The 21,453-nt window shown below is 42.4% G+C and overlaps 1 protein-coding gene across 4 annotated transcripts in view; it reads left to right on the top strand.

Moving 5' to 3' along the window:
* Fryl (FRY like transcription coactivator) overlaps nucleotides 1-21,453 on the top strand; it is a 226,111-nt gene that overhangs the window by 156,531 nt on the left and 48,127 nt on the right. For all 4 annotated transcript variants that reach the window (XM_057771108.1, XM_057771109.1, XM_057771106.1 and 1 more), the window contains 13 exons: nucleotides 158-371; nucleotides 1,232-1,356; nucleotides 2,081-2,138; nucleotides 3,568-3,659; nucleotides 6,081-6,253; nucleotides 8,131-8,291; nucleotides 8,856-8,966; nucleotides 11,794-11,948; nucleotides 12,238-12,337; nucleotides 13,360-13,528; nucleotides 15,493-15,752; nucleotides 16,008-16,148; nucleotides 17,713-17,881. In XM_057771108.1, coding sequence (XP_057627091.1) covers nucleotides 158-371; nucleotides 1,232-1,356; nucleotides 2,081-2,138; nucleotides 3,568-3,659; nucleotides 6,081-6,253; nucleotides 8,131-8,291; nucleotides 8,856-8,966; nucleotides 11,794-11,948; nucleotides 12,238-12,337; nucleotides 13,360-13,528; nucleotides 15,493-15,752; nucleotides 16,008-16,148; nucleotides 17,713-17,881 — 1,928 coding nt within the window. The remainder of the gene's footprint in view (nucleotides 1-157; nucleotides 372-1,231; nucleotides 1,357-2,080; nucleotides 2,139-3,567; nucleotides 3,660-6,080; nucleotides 6,254-8,130; nucleotides 8,292-8,855; nucleotides 8,967-11,793; nucleotides 11,949-12,237; nucleotides 12,338-13,359; nucleotides 13,529-15,492; nucleotides 15,753-16,007; nucleotides 16,149-17,712; nucleotides 17,882-21,453) is intronic.

Genomic DNA, 21,453 nt, shown 5'->3' with positions numbered 1-21,453 from the left:
TAGTTGAAAGGATGACAGTGTGATAATTGGAAGGCAGTAATAATGAATGAATAGAAACAAAATGAATATTTTCAAATAAAATATTTGAAAAATAAAATAGATATTATTTAAACAAAACATGCGATTTCTGCTCTTATTTCTTTCTTTGTTTTTTTAGTAGCCCCATCAATGCAAAGAAGGTAAATGCCACCATGAGCAGTGACTCCTACATTGGCCTGTGGAGAAACTACCTGATTCTCTGCTGCAGTGCAGCAGCCTCCCCGTCCCCCTCCCCGTCCCCCTCGTCCTCGGCATCCACAGGCCCCATGAGATGCTCTCCTCCCGAGACGCTGGCGTCCACCCCTGACAGTGGCTACAGTATCGATGCCAAGGTGCGTCTTCCTCACCCTCTGTAGTGTCCCAGTGACTCCACGAGAGGGACATTTTAAATTCCTTCTCATGGAAAACAAAATAGAGAGGCTGAAGATTATATCGCTTGTGTGCCTCGGAAAATTCTATTGTTTTTGTGGACTCCTGGTTAGAATTAGGGACAGAGATTTTCTACTGGGCAAAATTGACCTTGTACATAAAAATAGCATACTGAAAATTTTAAGGTGTTTCCCCTTAGTTCACTTCCCAAGCCCTTCTACTTCTCACTGCCAATAAATTCATTCGTTTCTTGGTTTTATGAGACAGGTCTCACATATAACCCAGGCTGACTTAGAACTTACCGTGCTGGCTCAAACTTCCGGCAATCCTCTTGTCTCGGCTGCCTCAGTACTGAGATTACAGAGCGAACTGCTCCCAGAATCATCATCTAAGTAATCAAATGCTTGTACAAAATTTGCCTAAATCACACAGTGACATGATGGATACTAGAAGGAGCCGATAAATAGATTTTGTGATAGGACAGAAGATGCCCTGGTGTGCTTGAAGGAAACTTAAGACAAGGGTGTCAGAATTCTGGTTTTCTTAGGTTTATGGATCAAAAGATAGAAAGTGTCTGATGGATGCCCGGACCGTTATGTGGTGAATCTCTCCAGACATGTTGTGTGAACGGACTTGCAGGATGCCACTGGACAAGTCAAGCTTTTCTAGGTTGTCTGTGCTGAGAGTTAGTTTTGAAGCAGCATTCGTTTGACCCCCAAAATGTCATTTACTCAATTGCCCTTGACCAACGATGGTTAAATGGCAAGTTATTTGATTAGATATCTAATTGTAAGCGGCAGTTCTGTTTTTTTTTTTCCTTCAGATTATCGGCATCCCCTCCCCGTCAGCCCTGTTTAAGCACATAGTTCCAATGATGCGCTCTGAGAGCATGGAGGTCACAGAGTCCCTTGTTCTTGGTCTTGGCAGGACCAACCCAGGAGCCTTTAGGTAATCCTTTTCTTTGTTCTTCTGTGCGCTAGAAGAACAAGTGTGTTCATGAGAGAGGTGGGGTGGGGTGGGCTAGAGGTCTTGGCTCATAGCTGCACGCCAGCCCTGGCTTCTCCACTGAGTCACTGTATTCCAGCCTTCTCTTGTCTATACTGAGCGAATTAAAGCTTTATCTTCTCCACAAACTTGTTCTCTTGAAGTCAGCACTTTTATATAAATGATCAAATTGTGGGTGGATTTTCTTAGTCCTATGCAATGAGCACATTTTCAATTTAAATCAGCATAAGCCAGGTCCTGTGTATTATTCAGTTAGTACAAATACTGGTTCTGGAAACAGCCATGTGTGTTAATCAGTTGCCTTTGGGCTAGCCTGCTGCCTGGCAGGATGTTACTGACCCATCAGTAGTGTGCTAGCATAAAAGGAAGGAGAGCATTTTACACATGAGTGTTCTTCACCCCCATAAAATACACGCAGTTCACAAAACGCTGGAATAAAAATATTGGTGATACTTTTCTCTACAGACAGAGAGGCTTATATGCCATGCTTTGCAGTTTCTGAGGGTTTAATTAGAAGACTGTTTTATAATCAAAACAAAGCTTTAAGAACTGTTGAAAACAGTAGGCTTAGGGTTAGGACTTGTCAGTTTCTGCTGTTTTGGTATGTGTTTGCAAATTCTGCCTACTTAGCTGTGAGTGAAACGAATATATGCCGTTTTTCCTTTAGGGAACTAATAGAGGAGCTACATCCCATAATTAAAGAAGCACTTGAAAGACGACCAGAGGTAAGCTGTTGTGCGGATTCCCACCATTGGACACTTGTGCAGTGGACATTGTCCTGGTGTACGCTAAGTAGTATACCACAGGGCAGAAATTAAGATGTAACAGGTTGATGTGTTTTGTTGTTATATGGGTTTTGTTTTTGTTTGTTCGCTTTCTTGCTTGCTTTTGTTTTCTAGTAGCCCAGCATTGTCTGGAACTTACTATGTAAACTAGGTTAGCCTCAAGCTCAAGAAATCCATCTGTCTGAGCCTCCCGAGTTCTGGGGTTAAAAGCACAAGCCACCATGCCCAGCTACCTGGTGTATTTTAAACTTGGCATTTTCCTGTGCAGATTCTCTCTCCTGCCCAGGACAACACCTGCAGGAACCCAGGGTCAAAAGCAGTTGGAAAGTCACTCTAGCAGGAGGGAGAGCAGGGCACAGGATCTGTAGACTTTCCAGGGTTTCTGAGAGTGGCCACCCAGTAATTGCTTTCAGCTTTTCCTGCCCCGCCTTCCCTGGCTGGAGAGGGAGTCAGTGACTGCTGCTTTCCTTAAGGAGACCGTTGAAGCCACGCCCCCTCTGGTCACAGGGTATGATGACTATGTGTGGGTTCCTTGGATGCCAGTTCCAATTCAAGAGTCTGCAGCCCACTGACTTGCTATGGATAACTGCAGACAAGGTCCTTGAGGATGGTTAGGAAGCTATTTATGTCACAGTGGGTTTCTGTAAACTCTAGAAAGACCCCCCAAGGAAGCGGTAAACACGACTCGGCAAATGAACTTGCTTCCGGAGGGCAGGAAGGTGGGTGGGGATGTGGAAGTGAAAGAAGATTAGGAAACACATCTAATTGCTCTGGATTAGGAAAGTGACTTTGAGAGAAGGTGGCGGGAAAGTGTTTCAGGGCACCGCTCTTCCCCATTTAGCTTGCTACTGGGGTCAGCACCCTGGTATTTTAGCCGGCGGTCATTCATCCCAGAACGGGCAATGTTTTCCTTTGCTTTTATGCGTACTTTTTGTTGCAAAAATGAATTAGGTAGGAGGCAGGCATGAGCAAGACCCTAGGTTTTTAATCTGCCAGGGTTGTTTGCTCTGCCTCGCTTTCTGAGTCTTAGGGATTCCTTGTGACTCTGATAAGACAACATTGCTTAGTTGTTCTGAAATCAGCAGGTCGACAAATCACCCAGGAGTAACTGTAGGATGTTATTTCTGCTACGCATAGCGGGGATCTGCTGATAAAATGTCCTGTGGTTTTGTTTGGCTCTTTAATTTCACACCGTCCACACACCTGTCCCTTTGAGACCATAGCCGGCAGCATCCTCAGCATCCACACGGTAACCGTGATGGGCATCTCTTCCTGGCATCCACACTGTTGGCTTTCCAAATCACCTCGGCAGTTCCCCGTGAATTTCCCGAGTGTTTCCCTAATTCACATCTCTGTATGTTTGGAGCAGAATATGAAACGGCGCAGGCGTCGAGACATTTTACGAGTACAACTGGTACGGATCTTTGAACTGCTGGCGGATGCTGGTGTCATTAGTCACAGGTTGGTATTGGATTCTGACTTTCAAAACTTTGGGATGGTCAGGGAATATTTTCTCCTTGAAATATGTGAAAACAGAAAAGTACCGTTGCAACAAAAATACCTGTCTAATACACATGTCAACATTTGTAAATATTTACCAACTAAAGAAGCATCCAATACATGAACCACCAGCCAGAAATTATGTACCATCAGAAGCAGAGGCAGGATTGCCATGAGTTTGAGGCTAGCCTGAGCTGTAGAGTTTCAATAATAATAATAATAATAATAATAATAATAATAATAATAATAATGGAAAGAAAATCTACAATCAGATTAGTAGATTGTTCAAAAACTAACTCTAATGTGCCCATGACTTTGATATTTGGTTGGAGCCTTAGCCTTGATTTCTAAGAAAAAGCAATAGTAGTGGCCTTTTCTTGATGGATTTATAATTTCTTACCTCATTTTGAAGATAAATATGGTCTCGGCTCAAAAAAAACTCATACGTTCAAAGGGTTACTCTTAGCATTATGCATATTTTCTCTGATGAACTGTTTTTGGTCCTGCCAGGAAGATTATGAACCTTCCAGAGGTAACTCACAGTTGTTTCCCCACCATTCACAAACCATAAATCCTGGAGGTTTTCTTGACAGTAGGACCAAGACCCTTGAGGAAAATACCATTAGCTATGAGCTGAAAGTGAAAGGTTTCCTTAGCAGGGTAATAGTGTCAGCTGACCTTTGAAGGCAAGAAGTAATGGATCTGACCCTGTACACAATAGGTAGCTGGACAGAAGCTTTGATGGGAGGCATACATCAATAATTGAACAAGCATAGGAACAGTGTGTGCTAGACAGGAGGCATACGCTGGTAATTGAACAAGCGTAGGAACAGTGTGTGCTCGTGTTTCTCCTGGTTGTTTGTTAGCGTGCCCAACACCTTTCCGATCTAGCATCAGGAGCTTGTGACAGACTCTTGAAACAGAGCTTTAGTGGAAGAGAATTTAAAGTCGTAGGTTTGCTTTTCTTGTGTGTTGAATGGAAAGCAAAAGAAAACATATGATTAAAGGCAATCTGGTTGAAATTGTGAAAAATAAGACGGAGGTTTGTGGGCTTGAGAAAACAAGAAGAACATGGCACGCTATGAACCTTTTTGTGGTCCCTCTTAATGTGTAGGGAGAGAAGGGATGCTCTTCGGATGGTTCTGATTTGGATAACTACCAAATATTGGCATATTGAAAATAAGCTGTGTCCACTACTGAGCGGTAATTGTTTGAAAAGAGACTACTTTGGTTTCGCTGTTTTTTAAGAGAAAGTTAATAGGAGATTGTCACTGCTGTGTGTGTCCTCACATCCCACATGGTTAAAGATGGGGGACAGTTTGAATGCCAGGGACAGGGACCCCACATGCCTAATGTGCAGGAGCTACCTAGTGGATATTTAAGTGAAGTAATGTTATTTTCTGATGTAGGATGTTGCCCACTAATTGGTCATGATTTGAGGGTAAAGACTCCTCTGTCGACAGAAATCGGAATTCAGCCCATCAGTTCATTCAGCACATGTGTTTAGTACAGATGGATATTTTTAATATAGTCTTTAAAATATCTTACTCTTGTTTGTGTGTGATCAGGATTTTTTAGGAGATAATATTATATAGAAGTACTTTCCCAATATAATGAGAGCTGGCCTTGCCAAACAGAAACATAACATCCTTTAATTAATATAGCAAGCACTTAATGTTTGCAGGGTCATTTTAGGCATAGTGACTCATGTGGGCTCTTATTGAAACATACTGTCATAGTCCTGGATACATAACTAAGAGCCGAAGGGACACCACAGGAGTTTAGACTTCTGACTAACAGCCCACGGCTCTGGGGTGTACTTTTCTTGCCTCAGTAAGAATCCCAGAGCAGGCTTAGGGCTGCCCCAGGATCTAAAGCAGTCTGAGATCCAGCACTGTGCCCTTGAATTCCCTTTAAAAATGTTCTTAATAACACATGTCATCTTAGAAGGCCGGGGCTAAGTACCTGGTGGATAAGCAACCCCGTTTAAGGTTTGGTATGAAGACCAACAGAGACGGGACACTCCCTGGAACTGGGCTTCCCTTCTACAGTGACACATCCCCACCCTACCGCCCGCCACAGGCCTGCCACCTCCTCACCACAATATCTGTGAATGGAGAGCCAGTAATGTTGAGGGTTTTTTTTCACTTGGGCATGAGATCGGGTGATATAAATTACAATAGCAGTTCCTCGATGAGGAAGCACCAGCTGCTTTTTGTATTTAAGGAAGCCAAAATCATATTTATTTCATTTTTAAAGTGTCATTCTGCCCCAGCCATACCAGGTTTTCCGGGTGTTCTTCTGGTGGTGGCAATGGGGTTCTTACTTCAGCTGGAATAGAGAGTCACCTTTTCTGTGTTTCCTTCTCTTCTGTATTTTCAGTGCAAGTGGTGGCCTTGATAACGAAACGCATTTCCTCAACAACACGTTATTGGAGTATGTAGATTTGACGCGACAGCTTCTGGAAGCAGAGAATGAAAAAGACTCTGACACCCTGAAGGACATCCGATGCCATTTCAGTGCCTTAGTGGCGAACATCATTCAGAATGTTCCGGGTAGGCTTTCAGCTCCTCAAAGCACTCCGGGATGCTCCGGGCCTTTCTGTGTTCTTCTTGCCTTGGAAGCTGTGTATTTAAGGCAGTAACTTGTGGGAGGCTCAGTAGGGAGAGACACTTTGTGCCAAGGGCGGCGATCATGTGAGTGTCATCTCTGGGACCCATATGGAGGGAGAGAACTGATGGCTGCGGGCTGACCTGTGACCGCCACACCAGCTCTGAGGCATGTTCACACGTGTGCATGCGTGTACACACACATACACACAAATAAATGTAATATTTTTTAAAGCCTCTAACTTGAGAGCATCCTGGGAAACTATGTCAGCACAATGACAATACCAAGAGGATGTTTTGTTTTGTTTTTTTTTTTAACCTCGTGTCAGTAACTAGAAATCAAGAAGGAATCAACTCGGTAGGGATTTTCAGCCATCAGGACACTGATACAAATTTAGAAGATACCAATTGGAATGAGCTATTTGGACGAGCTCATGGTAGATCCAGTGAGCCAGGAGTGTAATGCTCAAAGTGATAACTGAGACTAAGATGAACGAGTCACACCTTCGCAGTGAAGGAAGAACACAGCTGATGGGTATAAATTAAAGCAAGTGGACGGTGCTACCGATGGCCTCGTCTAACAGATATGTGCCTCTTTTTGAGCAGACACTGAAAGATGTGCTAGGAAGATTGATCTGTACAACTGCTTCAAACAGTAGTAAATTCTTTCCAAAAAAAGGATCTTAAAGGATTACCATAAGCCTTTTGCATGCAGCAAAAGTTGATATTTTTCTCTCTCCAAATACAATGATTTTGTTATTTTAAGTACTATATGCTAACCTTTGGCATGCAATCACATGGATTATATTTTTTTGCAGGATCTTTTAAGTATATAATTAGGCTTGCTAATTGTAGGCACAGGAGCCTTATTTTTGCCCTTTGAAAGGTAAATGTAATTTAAGGGCCGAGAGCATTTTCTCCTCTGTATTTTCTGTGTAGCAGAGTGGCTAGCATAAACATAGATTTGGTTTTGTTACTGTGCCCTTTCCCCACAGCTTCCAACGTGACTTATTGGATGCTATTGAGTGTCTTAACTCATATTGATCCAGAGAATATTAGGGACAGTGTGCTGGCTAGTTTTATGTCATTCTAACAAAGGTAGAGCCATCTGAAAAGAGGGGACCTCAATTGAGAAAATGCCTCCGTAAGATCTGGCTGTAGAATGTTTTTGTAATTAGTGATTGATGGGGGAGGGCCCAGCTTTTTGTGAGCAATGCAGTCCGTGGACTGGTGGTCCTGAGTTCTGTAAGAAAGCAGACTGAGCACGCCACGAGGAGCTGTTATGGGCTGTGTGGAAGGGTGAGTGATGCAAACCCTTTCCTTGTCACGCTTGCTCATGGTGTTTCATCACAGCCATGGGGACCCTGACTTGAAAGGGGCAAGCTCCCCTGCACGAGTAGGTACTGAACCAATTCAGAGCCCTGCAGGCTTCTGGCACCATCACAGGGCACATAGTAGTCTGCACAGAAGACCTGGAGTAGGTCTGCTCTCCTTTGTTCTCATGTCAAGACGTATGTGTGCTTTCTTTTGCAAGGGATCTCTTCTACTGGGGGAAAAATACAAAATTTGAAGTAGGACTTTCCCAGCCAAAAGCTCTCATTTAGCAATGAATCAAGCGCCTTGTGGTGATGCCGCCATGGAGTTCATGAGGCAGCCAGGAAGAGGCTGGTCCTGACTCCAGCTCCCGCCTAGACTCCTTGCAGCATCCACCTGAAAGTTTTAGATGGTTCAAATGCAGCTTCCTCTTTATATCCTGATGTTGGCATGCACATTAGAATAAATGAACTAGGAGTAAATATGTCTCCCCGTTTTTGTATTTACAGTGCACCAGAGAAGAAGTATTTTTCCTCAACAAAGCCTTCGTCACAGTCTGTTCATGCTGTTCAGTCACTGGGCAGGCCCCTTTAGCATCATGTTTACGCCCTTGGACAGATACAGCGATAGGAATATGCAAATCAATAGGCATCAATACTGTGCGCTAAAGGTATTTCCGTAGATCCCTTATTTCTTTCTCACTATGTTAGTCTCCTTATGTGATAGCACGAACAGAAAGGGGTTCTTCAGAGCACCTAGAATGTTGGGGTCTGAGTTTGTCTGCCAGGTAGAAAGCTTTGTCTAGCTTCCTAAAATAGAGCACAAAAGAGTTCCAGAAATCTGTAAGATTTCATCATTGTTTTCCTAAAGGATTAAGGGTACCTATTGTTTGTATTTAAGTGATCTTTCTCTTGGTTCTCTTGTCTTTAAAGTGCATAGTTAATTTGCTGTGATGATAGACTAACTTACTCATAATAAATGCTTTGCTTTTAAAAGTTACTTCTAGATAAGTAACTTTTTATTTTGGGATAGAGCTTCCTGACAGTGCTTGCCTAGCATGTCTAAGCCCTAGGGTTTAGCCCCAGAACAACAAAAATATTACTATTCTATATTTCCTTGTGAAAGGTATTATGGCTAGATACACATTAGTAAGAATACTTGGCCTCTTCCCATTAAGTGGCAACATTTCGCCTCTTAAATGTGTTAAATGTGGTTCTGATGTTATCATTTGAAGGCTATGTCTGCTGTGCTGTGCTGTGGCCCTGTTGCAGACAATGTGGGACTGTCATCAGATGGGTATTTGTACAAATGGCTGGATAACATTCTGGACTCTCTGGATAAGAAGGTAATTCTAACAGGCTCCTGAAGTTTCCTCAGAAATTACCATTGCATTATTTGCAGTTACTGTGTGGACCTCTGAAATAAGTCTGCTGTTGTAATAGGAGGAGCGGGGCTGCGTCCCCGGCACCCAGCCGCCCGCATGGCTAGCTTATGCCCCGAAATAATTACACGGAAACTGTATTCTTTTGAACACTGCCTGGCCCATTAGTTCCAGCCTCTTATTGGCTAGCTCTTACAAATTGATCTAACCCATTTCTAATATTCTGTGTAGTACCATGAGCTGGCTTACCAGGAAAGATCTTAACCTGCGTCTGTCTGGAGTGGGAGAATCATGGCGACTCCCTGACTCGGCTTCTTTCTCCCAGCATTCTGTCTGTTTACTCCACCCACCTAAGGGCTGGCCTATAAATGGGCCAAGGCAGTTTCTTTATTAATGAAAGTAACTCCTCCATCATTTCCCCTTTTTTTGTTTAAACAAAAAAGAAAGGCTTTAACTTTAACATAGTAAAATTACATATAACAAAATGGTTATCAAGCAAGAATTACAGTTACAATGTTTATATCTATTTTATCTCTTATCATAACTAAGGAAAACTATAACTATCTATCCATTTTTTAACTCCATCAAAGACTCCAGAGGATATAATATTACCTAAGTAAACAAGAAATCCAAAACTCTAGAAATGAAAGAGACATCTCACTGCCTGGGGCATCCATCTTTAGCCTTTAGGCCAATAGTATCCAACAGACATTTTCATCAAGCAGGAAATTCCAAAGACAGTTCAGTCACTTTTTGCTGTGTCCTGTAGAATGTCTCGCAGACTCTTTTATGAGTCAGGAACCCTGAAAAACCATCTCACCTTTAGGCAAGTTCAGCAGTCTTCTTTCTGCAGGTTCTCTGTGTCCAGTTTATGCAACAGTTTAGGCAAGAGCAGTTTCTTGCCCAAATGGCTATCAAACTCCTTAAGGAGCCTCTTCGGTGCCCATCTTCCTCTTGAAGTAGATTGGTGCTGCCAGGAGCAGATGTGTCTCATTATCATGAAAAGCCCTAAGTTATTAAAACATTAAATGCCATATTTTGCAGTCTTTGAAAGATATGAAGAATGCCTATCTAGCTGAAATATATCTATGCTCATCTAGAAAATCTAACTAACATGACTAAAAGCTTGACAATTATCGATGATTATTCATTAACAACTTATATACATTACATTTTTAAATGAACTATACAATCACAATACCTTAATCAAGATTAGAAATATGCATATACATATAACAAAATTGACCTTCAAATCCACACCAATGCAAATTATTCATATCTATATCATATCCCCCTTAAATGTAAAAGAACATTTATAAACAATATTTGGGAACATGGACGCAGTTTTTTTCTCCAAGCCCTCTCAGGTTTTACGTGGAGTTCATCAGCACGTTGGGTGCCACTCTGTTGTAATAGGAGGAGCGGGGCTGCATCCCCGGCACCCAGCCGCCCGCATGGCTAGCTTATGCCCCGAAATAATTACACGGAAACTGTATTCTTTTGAACGCTGCCTGGCCCATTAGTTCCAGCCTCTTATTGGCTAGCTCTTACATATTGATCTAACCCATTTCTAATATTCTGTGTAGTACCATGAGCTGGCTTACCAGGAAAGATCTTAGCCTGCGTCTGTCTGGAGTGGGAGAATCATGGCGACTCCCTGACTCGGCTTCTTTCTCCCAGCATTCTGTCTGTTTACTCCACCCACCTAAGGGCTGGCCTATAAATGGGCCAAGGCAGTTTCTTTATTAAATGAAAGTAACTCCTCCATCAGTCTGCCTTAAAAATAGGATAGGATTATACGCGTAAAAAACATAAGGACTATGGAGACGGCTCTGTGATTGGAGCACTTGCCAGGCAAGTGTAAGGACCCGAGTTCAGATCCCTAGCACCCATGTAAACACTAGGTTGATGGGGCAGCCTACTCGTAATCCCATTACTCAGAAAGCAACTGGGATTGCCAGAGTAAACTGAACTAACATTATTGGTGAGCTCTGGGCACAATGGAGAGATCCTGCCTCAATGCATAAGCATATGAGATAAAATTAGATAAGATATACCATCTAAGAAAGTTAGAATTCTTATTACTCACATGAATAGTTTTAATTTCTCTTTCATAGTATAGGATTAATGTGGAGTCATATGTATATCTTAATAGGATTCAGTCTAAATAACTAAAATATTAAAGTATTAAAATGTTCCATGGAGACGCATGTCCTCTGCTTGGTTTCAGCCCACTGTTTTGACCACTTTTGAGTTAATCATTCTTTCCGGCCCTCCTCCTCACCCCCATGCCCTGTTACTCAGTTTGCATACCAGCTTCACTATATAAAGTGTGGCTTACCCTTCACCCTCTGCCCCTGGCATTGAGTTATTGCAAATAATAATAAAACTTGATAAGAATCATTGAGGAGGGCACCATTTATTTTCTTCTGAAAGCTCCTAACCATTGTTCACATTCATCAGTTGCCTTGGAGCACTGTTGGAAGAGAGCATCAAACTAAAATAGCCTTGCAGGGATGGATAGATAGATAGATAGATAGATAGATAGATAGATAGATAGATAGATAGATAGATAGATAGATAGATAGATAGGTAGGTAGATAGATAGACAGATAGATAGACAGATAGATAGACAGACAGATACACAAGTGATTCCCTGTCCCCAGCCCCCAGCAGGTAACTGGGAATTAGTTGATTGGATTGTGTGATGGTGTGCAGTAAATGCATGCTGCATCCTCAGCATACACCCTGCTCCTGACTTCCTCTCCCTGTCACTCCTGTCCTTCCCCAGGTTCACCAGTTGGGCTGTGAAGCAGTCACGTTGCTGCTGGAGCTGAACCCAGACCAGAGCAACCTGATGTACTGGGCCGTGGACCGATGCTACACTGGTTCCCGGAGGGTGGCAGCCGGTTGCTTCAAAGCCATCGCCAATGTGTTCCAGAACAGGTACCCAGTCCACACACGCACTCAGGGTACAGTTATAGTTGTTTGTGCGTCTGTTTTCAAGAGACTCTTTCTGAAATACTAAGAACCCTTTATTTTCTTTCCTTGAACACTAGTGAAATTTAGTCAACAAAGGATAACAACTCTCCCTCCCCCAAATCTGTTGTCTTTAAAACAGGAAGTCACCTGTAGCCTTAGACATTCACAGCCTTGCCTGTTGTTTGCCATATCCATTCACTGATGTGAACGTTTCCAAACATTGCTTTTCCTAACACATGATGTTTATCTTCAGGGATTATCAGTGTGACACAGTGATGCTCCTGAATCTAATACTGTTTAAAGCAGCTGACTCTTCTAGAAGTATCTATGAAGTTGCTATGCAACTCTTACAGGTTCGTGTACAAATTGTGTTTAAATTCTAACTTTACATTATTTTTTTACCATTAATGCATAGTAATATTGGTAGTAAAAGTAGGGTACCAAGTTCTGGATATTAGTAGAAATACAAGCCAAAGACAATATTGCTGTTTAAATCTTTAATAATATATAATATTGGTAGTAAAAGTAGGGTACCAAGTTCTGGTTATTAGTAGAAATACAAGCCAAAGACAGTATTGCTGTTTAAATCTTTAATAATATAGTGTTCAGAACTGCCCTATAGAGGATCGTGTTAGTGTATGTGAATGTATTTGATACTTAGGATTCACTAATTCGGGCTGGTATATAGGAATGGCTACTTCTGTTTGACAGAGGAGAGTTGGGTGGCTGGAGTATTTTTTGTTTTGAGAACCATCCTTTATGATAGCCTTACTTTTCTTAGATTATCATTATCTAATTTTTAATTAGTTGGTAACAAGGCACAATGCAGTGGTTTTTGAGAAGGCCTTAAAGTGGTGGTAGAGTAGATGCTGATGCTCCCAAAGGCACTGAGGTGGTACCCATGCTGGACCAGCTAAGGAATTACATCCAATTTCCCTCTTTTTAGTGAAGAAAAAGGTTAACAGTCACTTGTGCTTCATGTAGTATAAGCCAAGGGCAATTTATAGGCTGTCTAGTGATTAGCCAAGAGCTGTTTCCTGGGACTTTTCCCATGTGCACATATTGTATGCAATTATATTTTTACCTGGAAAAGTGATTAAATTTTTTCAAGTCATTGCACAGTGAGTTGCTAAAGCTACTTCAGACTGGACTGTGTACTAGCATCATTGATGTTGGATACCTGGGTGCAAATCTTTCTGAACGGTGGCCGTCTTCTGCAGGCATTTCAAATACTAGAAATGAGCATAGTGATATAAATGACTATAGATTTAAAAGTGGAATACTGTGTAGGAGAGTTTTTGGTTTTTAATTATAGCTAAACTCTGGAGGAACCCATAAAGTATTAACTGAAGTTGATGGAATTACTTTCCTATAGATCCTGGAACCGAAGATGTTTCGCTATGCTCACAAATTGGAGGTTCAGAGAACGGATGGAGTCCTCAGCCAGCTGTCCCCGCTGCCACATCTGTATTCTGTATCTTATTACCAGTTGTCTGAGGAGCTAGCCCGGGCATATCCAGAGCTCACTCTCGCCATATTCTCAGGTTGCCCAAGGAAATGCTTCCTGTTTCTTTTGCAGTCAGCTATAACTCTGTGTGTGTGTGTGTGTGTGTGTGTGTACATGTACATATATACATATAAGTAAATGTACATGTGTGGGGAGGCCAGCAGCTGATGCAGGTCTTTTCCGGAGTCATGTTGACCATTGTTTAGATAGGGCCTCCCTGGTTTCACTAGATGGCCTGGCTCCTCTGTCTGCCTCCTCAGCTTCAAGACTACAGATGGTTCCACTGTGTTCACCTCTTTACCTGTGTTTGGGGTCCACACTCACATCCTGATGTTTCCATGGCAAGCGTTTTACTGACTCAGCCTCCTCCCAGCTCTGAAAGACTATCCTTAGAAAATTCAGAACGTCGGAAATGTGAGGTTGAATCAGAATGTGTCTGAGTTTTTTCTTTAATAAGAATTGAAACTCATCCATCTTGCTTTTTAAATCTTATGACACTGTCTTGCTTTTTAGAAAAAAAGAAAAAGAGGGCTTCCTGTACACTTTCTGTTTTCTGTTTAATTTGTTCACAAAGTGAACCTTGAAGGTTGCTGGCTCACTGGTTCCTCCGTCTCAGCTTGGCGCCTCTCCACAGTGCCTTCCTTGAGTACCTATGTCATATCCACCATCCTCCATGTCATGTTCTCCGTTCCCCTCTCAGGAGGGCTTCACTCTGTTAGTGGCAGGCTTCTGTCTGAAACTTACCAGATCCCCTCTGGCTGCTGACTCTAATATCTGGCATGAAGTCTTCAGTTCCATGGCTGTTCACAGTCGCAGATATTAGCTGCCTTCTGTGGCTTTCAGTTCTATCCTGTCTTGGTTTTCCAGGCACTTATCATTTTCTGCCTTCTCTAACTCCATGGATTTTTTTTCCCTGTCACCTTTAGTGGAGACTTGCCTTCTATTCATATTGATGTTCCCACACTTCAACCTGAGGTGACTCCATCTCCATGGAAGAGGTTAAGCCTTGATGTGGCCCCAGTTCCTATACACTAAGTTAAGATGTCTTCGTTCAATCTCTTTTGAGTATTGCATCTTGTTTTTCATGCCAAAACTATACAATTTGTGTATAAACGACAGAACAGCTCCATGCAGAGTATTTGTCTTTGTCTTGAGACTTCATTCTCACTGTGGTCTTGCTCATTTCAAAGACATTGTTCAGAAGTGTCGAGCATAAAATAGATCTCTAGAACTCATTGAGCTTGTGGAATTGAAACTAAACTAGTCCTTATTCAGCATGTGCCCATTTTCCTGCCCTTCATTACCTCACGACCACCATTCGGAGCACCTTGTGTTTTTGTAAGTGTGGCTACTCCAGATAGGCAAATGGAATCGTATGGTACTTTGTGTATGTGGCTAGGTTATTTCACTTAGCTCAGTGTCTTCTGGGCTCCTTCTTGTAGCGCAGAATGAGTTTCCCTTCTCTTGTAAGGCTCTGTGAAATCCCAGTGTCTATCATCACAGGTTGTTGACTCGTTCTTTCATCTGTCTGTCATTTCACTTGCTTCCCTTTTTGTTATGCATACAGATGTGCGAATGTCACTTTTCAGTCTCTGCCTTGAGTTAAGATATAGACTCCATAGTTGGGTTGCTCGGATGGTAGAGTGGTTTACCATCTTATAATCTTACCAAGAGAATGGAAACTCTTATTTAACTGCCTAAGGCAATTTGTATAAGAAATGAGTAGGGCTGGTGATGGTGGCACACATTTGCAACCCCAGTATGCTGGAGGTGGAGCTCAAGTCCACGTTGGCCTACGTAAAGAAAAACTATCAGAAAATGAAGGAGGTAGATGCTTTGTGTTAGCTGGTTTTGTGTTTTTGTTTTAATTATGTCAGGGAGGAAACATTCGTTATATGAACGACGGCTTTTGTCATTGGGAAATGGGTGGCATGTGTCCTCCTGTTGGCTACGAAGCGCATGGAATGATTTAGGTCTCCCCTTTGCTATCCCTTGAACCAGAGATCAGCCAGCGGATCCAGACGGCTCACCCGGCGGGGCGGCAGGCCATGCTGCATTACCTGCTGCCCTGGATGAACAACATTGAGCTGGTGGATTTCAAGCCTCTGCCCTCAGCCAGGCGGCAGGATGAAGATGAGGATGACTCACTGAAAGACAGAGAGATCATGGTGACAAGCAGACGCTGGCTCCGGGGAGAAGGCTGGGGATCCCCACAGGCCACCGCCATGGTGTTGAACAATCTCATGTATATGACAGCAAAGGTATGGGGGTCAGGAGGAGGAAATGTGATTGGGAATTGATGCAAAGATGGCTCTAGGACAGACAGATGAAACCTGTAGTACAAACTCTGTGTATCCTCCCATTCCACCAGGGACGCTGGTGACGCTGGTGTTTACATTCCTACGAGAAATAATCATTTCTTTAATATAGACTTTCTATAGAAGCTATTTCCTAATTCTTCGTGGCTTTTACTAAGCAGCAATTTCTGAAGTGTCTCTTGTGTGTGCTGTTTTTAGTACGGTGATGAGCTGGCCTGGTCAGAGGTGGAGAACGTGTGGACCACACTAGCAGACGGCTGGCCAAAGAACCTGAAAATTATTTTGCACTTTTTGATCAGCATTTGCGGCGTGAATAGTGAACCAAGCCTTTTGCCTTACGTATGTATCATTGAAGTCTGTCAGTCTTTTAAAAATGTGCATGTTTACCTGATGTCTGTTAGCGTATGGACTGATCGCCCTACGGAGGCACCGGAGAGTAGCGTAAGGGCGGTCAGGAACAGTGTGCAGACGTAGTCACTGACTCATTCAGGCACTGCCACTGTGTGCTGCTCCAGGCCAGGTATGTTTGCAAGGTCTGGCGTTCGAATTCAAGGATTAGACAGGTTTTGTTCTTTGAAATTAGACTGAGAACAATCAGCAGCTGGGTAAGTGCATCTGCGGCGAGGACGCCCAAGGAAAGCTGTAGGTGCTGGGACCGTCTATCTGAGAAAGCCCCAGGAAAGGCTAACACTTGAGAGGGGGTGATAGTGATACAGAGCTGGCCCACTGAGGTTCTCCGGGCTGCAGCTGGTGTTGTGATCGGAGAGCTCAGGGCCTGTGTCTTCTGGGAGGAAGGGAAAGCTTAGGAACAGATGGCAAAGCAGGAGACACGGTGTTCTTCCCTGCTACGGGATAAGGAACACTTAACCCCATCTAAGTTGAAGCTGGAGAGATGGCTCAGTGATTAAGAGCACTGCTTGTTCTTCCAAGGGTCCCGGGTTCAATTTCCTGCACTCACATGGTGGCTCACAACTGTCTGTGACTCCATCTGCAGGAAACGTACGCTCTCTTCTGGCCTCCACCACAGCACAGTCATGCATGCAGGCGACACATTCATACGTGTTAAATGGAAAATAAAATTTATTTTTTAAAAAAAAATCCGTCCTCATTAACAACACCGTAGGAGCAATGAAGTCCAAAGTGAATGTCCAGGTGTGCACACAGGTCTGTGGGCATGCGCATCTCCCCGAAGTGTACCCACAGAGGGCCAGTTCTTCCCCGAAGTGTGCCCACAGAGGGCCAGTTCCTCAGGAGGCTGCCATCAGCGTTCTTACAGACCCTTCCATGTACAGACTGTGGGGTGTTGAGATGGCTTAGTGATGGATTGATGCTCCTCCCCCAAGAGGTGGAGTCACCTCTGCTTCCACTTCCTCGATGTTAAAAATGGCTCCATTGTTAGACTGCGCGGTCTGTAGGAGGAAGAGCGAGTGGAAGTTAGCCACTTGCCAGGAAGGCTGGGTGTGTAGCAGTCACAGCACACTCCCACGCTGCTAGCAGCCCAAGGCTTTGTCCATTAACAAAGAAGTTCTTACAGAAGAGCACCTCACCCCTTCCCATTCTTCTTGTGCTTACTCGTCTTCCACAAAGAGTTCAACTTTGATTAAAAAAAAAAAAAAAATCTGTCTCAGTGTCTCAGGACTAAGGGCACTTACTGCTCTTGCAGAGGACCAAGTTCAGTTCCTTGCACCAACAAGGTAGTCCACAACCAACTGTACCTCCAATTCCAGGGGACCTGGTGCCCTCTTCTGACCTCCTCACAGTACAGTGCATTAACACGGTGCTTGTACACTCACCAGAGCCTGTGCACAGATATAAAAACAAACAAAGGAATGACCGAATTTAAGATTCATGGCCTCTAGAGCAAGCCATGAGATTAAAAAGTTCTTTTTTTGCTTCTGGGCAGGTGAAGAAAGTCATCGTTTATCTGGGAAGAGACAAAACGATGCAGCTGCTGGAGGAACTGGTAGGGGAGCTTCAGCTCACAGACCCCGTCAGCTCGGGCGTCACACACATGGACAACCCGCCCTATTACCGCATCACTTCCAGCTGCAAAATCCCTTCGGTCACCTCAGGTGAGCGGCCCCCGCTGCATCTGTGGAAGCAATGCTCTCTCTGCCCACGTATGCTTCTTCAAGGGAGTTCGTGTCTTTAAATTCCATTACCGATAAAACAAAATCAAATAGTAGGCATGTTCGGTGACTGGTCTGAGATTGGAAAATCTTACATGAGTAAAGAAATTGAATAACGTAAGGATTCTTACTATTACGAAGGGAAATTGTGTCTTTGTACTTTTTCGGGAATAGGGTATAAGTTCCTAAACAGCAAATTTTTCTACTTTTATTTTATTCTTTGTATTTTGTTGAATGTGTTTTTAATGAGTTGCGGTGCTTAATTCAGAAGAATGCTTACTTGCTGAAACAGTTTGTGTGATCCCATGCTATAATTATTTGGATCTGTATTATACATTGTAGCCAGCCAAGTGAATAAAGTACGGTTTGCTATAAATAGACAGTCAGGTATGTTCAGGAAACACAGAATGATGCTGTGATTTGTGAATGGTGCATTATGGAGTCATTGAAGCAAGCTAACATAGCCTCAAGTTAATAACAAGCCACCAGCAAATAGCTGGTTCCTAATTAATCTTATTTCTAATTAATCAATAAAAAATCAGGAGTCAGATATTGGGGAAAGAACCTGAAATATCAGAGAAGCAACAGAGCAGCCACCAAGGACTTCCTATCTCTTCTGTTCCTCCATCCTCTCTTAGCCCCGCCTTACCACTTCCTGTCTCCCATCAGTTTGCTGTCCTCCAAACCCCTATGGTTAATGGTTTTGGTCAACTTGTGGCTAACTCCACCCTCTGACTCCAGGGAAGCTTTATTGTCAAAATATGATCAAAATACTACACAACATTTCCCCTTTTTGTCTAAATAAAAAGAGAGGGTTTTAACTACCATAGTAAAACTATATACAAGTACAGTAACTATAGACAAATATATACAGGTAAGGATCACACTAACAATGTCCAGTCAATTTGCATCAGATAAAGTACTCATTTTCTATCCTATCTTGGTGAGTCCAGAGTATTGTACCTAATTTACATTCTGTTCTAACTTATATTACCAACCCCAAATTACCTTTTTATGTCTCGCAACCTGATACACTTTACACCTCTTTTGTTTTTTTTTTAATTTAGTAACAAGGAAAATTATAACAATAACTAATCGTCTTCAACTCCATCAGATACCTGAGAAGGATATAATATTACCTGAGTATACAGGAAGTGCAGGCAGCTTCCAAAAATAAAAAATAACAAAAACAGCTGGCTACCTGGACAGATACCCAAGGTTCTTCTACAATGTTGGGGCATTTATCTTTGGCTTAGAATATCTGACAGACTTTTCTGTGAAACAGGGATTTTAAAGGACTTCCCACCTTGTCCTGGCAAGGTTTTACAGTCACCTTCTTTTGTGTTCTGCTTGTCCAATTTGCACAGTATACTGTCAGCAGTTGAAGCAAGGACAGTTTCTTGCCCAGTCACTTTTTGCCACAAAGAAAGAAAACTCCATATGGAGTTTCTTTGATGCCCACTATCTTCTCTGACACAGATTAATGCTTCCAAGGGCAGACATGTCTCATTGTCACAAAAAAAGAAAACTTGTTGTTAAAACATCTTAAATGCCATATTCTATAGATCTCTGAAGGTTTAAAGACCACCTGACAAGGTCTGTTTGACCTTGTAAATATATCTACAAGTTTGATTGTAATAGGTGACTACTAGCCTACATTTCTTTATTATCCTCAATAGTTTGTAATAATAACTTTCAAGCACTAGAAATTTACATTACATTGTTAAATGAGCTGAATAGGTAGAATACTTTAAACAAGAGTAGAAGGATATGTACAGTATGTTCTAACAAAAATAATCTTAAATTTGTATCAATATACAAAAATATCATAAGCAAGAGTAGAAACACATATACAATATAATATAAATAACCTCAAATTTGTATAGTATACAAAATCCATACCAATGTAAAATATTTAAGTTAATGGTTTTTTGGTTTAAAAGTAGGTTCAGTAATCTGTCCTTTTATCCTATCTTTTCTATATCCCTGCTTTTTTCTTTTCAAAAGGAGATTTCTGAATCTAATCTTTGTTCAGCTTTTTTTTTTCTGACTGTGACCTGTAATAAGTTTTATGTTGTAATATGCAAAAAAAAAAACCTGTTTCATTTTACTAGAGACATATGCTGGAGCATTGTCAGTCTTAACTGATACAGGTAACCACATAATGGCCATAGCTTCTAATAAAATTGTGGTTACAGAATCAGCCTTTTCAGAACTCAAAGCAGTTGCCCATTGAAATCCTGGATATGTATCCATGGTATGGTGTACATATTTTAATTTTCCAAACTCTGTAAAATGAAACACATCCATTTGTCAAATTTCATTTCTTTGAGTACCATTTGGGTTACTTCCTGCAGGTAGTAGAGTTTGGTTATACAAAGAACAAGTAGGACATTTCCTTGTAATTTTCTTGCCTTGTTGCCAAGTAATGGAAACGCCTTTTTTTCAAACCCCTGCTATCAACATAGTGTTTCTTATGAAATTCTGAGACTTCCAGCACATTTCCTGCCAATAATTGATCAGTTTCATCATTAGCTTCTGCTAGAGACCCTGGTAGACCCAAATGGGATCTGATATGTGTTATATATAAGGGATGATTTCTATTTCTAATTATTTCTTGTAATTAAATAAATAACAAAGTTAATTCTGAATCATCTGGAATAAGTTCAGCAGTTTCAATGTATAGCAACTCTTTCCTCGAGAGCCCTGACTCTAGGGCTGCCTCTCAGCAGGGTGCAGTGTCCGGCCTTTGTAAGCTCTGGGAGTGCAGAGGAGGAGCATAGCATTGCTGTCAGGTGACTATCTTGCTGATGTCTTCCTCAGCGTGTGATACCTTATCTCCTGGGTGGACCAGACCTCCCAGAAAGAGTTCTGATCACTCCCGAGAGAAAGGACATGGACATGTTTAGGTTACCAGGGGCTGTGAGGGCTGCAGGGTGGTGCAGCGCCAAAATGTAGTGTGAGCTTTTCATCTGCCCTCCACCCCTGGTCATCTAGGAACTGTTTCTTTCTCAGCTATGATCTGTGTGCCCTAGTCAAGAAGTCTTGATTTACTTTCAGTGGTGGGAAGACCGCCACCAGGTACAAATGTCGTAGAGTTACATTTTGGAAAATGACTACTTTTAACATAGATTTTTCAGACAGCTCTGGTTTTGCACTGTTTCGACAACAGTATATAGAAGCCTCTTCATTTCTTCCACTCCCTGTGTTCGTAACAATTTCTTACCCATTTATTAACCTTTTTGTATTACGATTCTTTATTGTGTCAGTAGGGGAACAGACATGCCATGGTGATCATTTGGAGGTCAGAGTACCGCTTGCAGGAATTGGTCTTTTTCCTTCCACCATGTGGGTCTCTGGGGTCAAACTCAGGTTGTCAGGCTTGGTAGCAGGTGCTCTACCCACTGAGCCATCCCTCCCTCCCACACCCACCATCCCTGTTTGTTCTGACACAGTCGAGAATATGGTGGTCATTATGAGCATCATTGTCGCCTTGATTTCATGCCAGTGGCAGA

The sequence above is a fragment of the Chionomys nivalis genome, chromosome 6, assembly GCF_950005125.1.
Source record: "Chionomys nivalis chromosome 6, mChiNiv1.1, whole genome shotgun sequence".
Lineage (NCBI taxonomy): Eukaryota > Metazoa > Chordata > Mammalia > Rodentia > Cricetidae > Chionomys > Chionomys nivalis.
The sequence above is the reverse complement of the archived record's forward strand: the minus strand, read 5'-3'. Positions and strand labels throughout refer to the sequence as shown.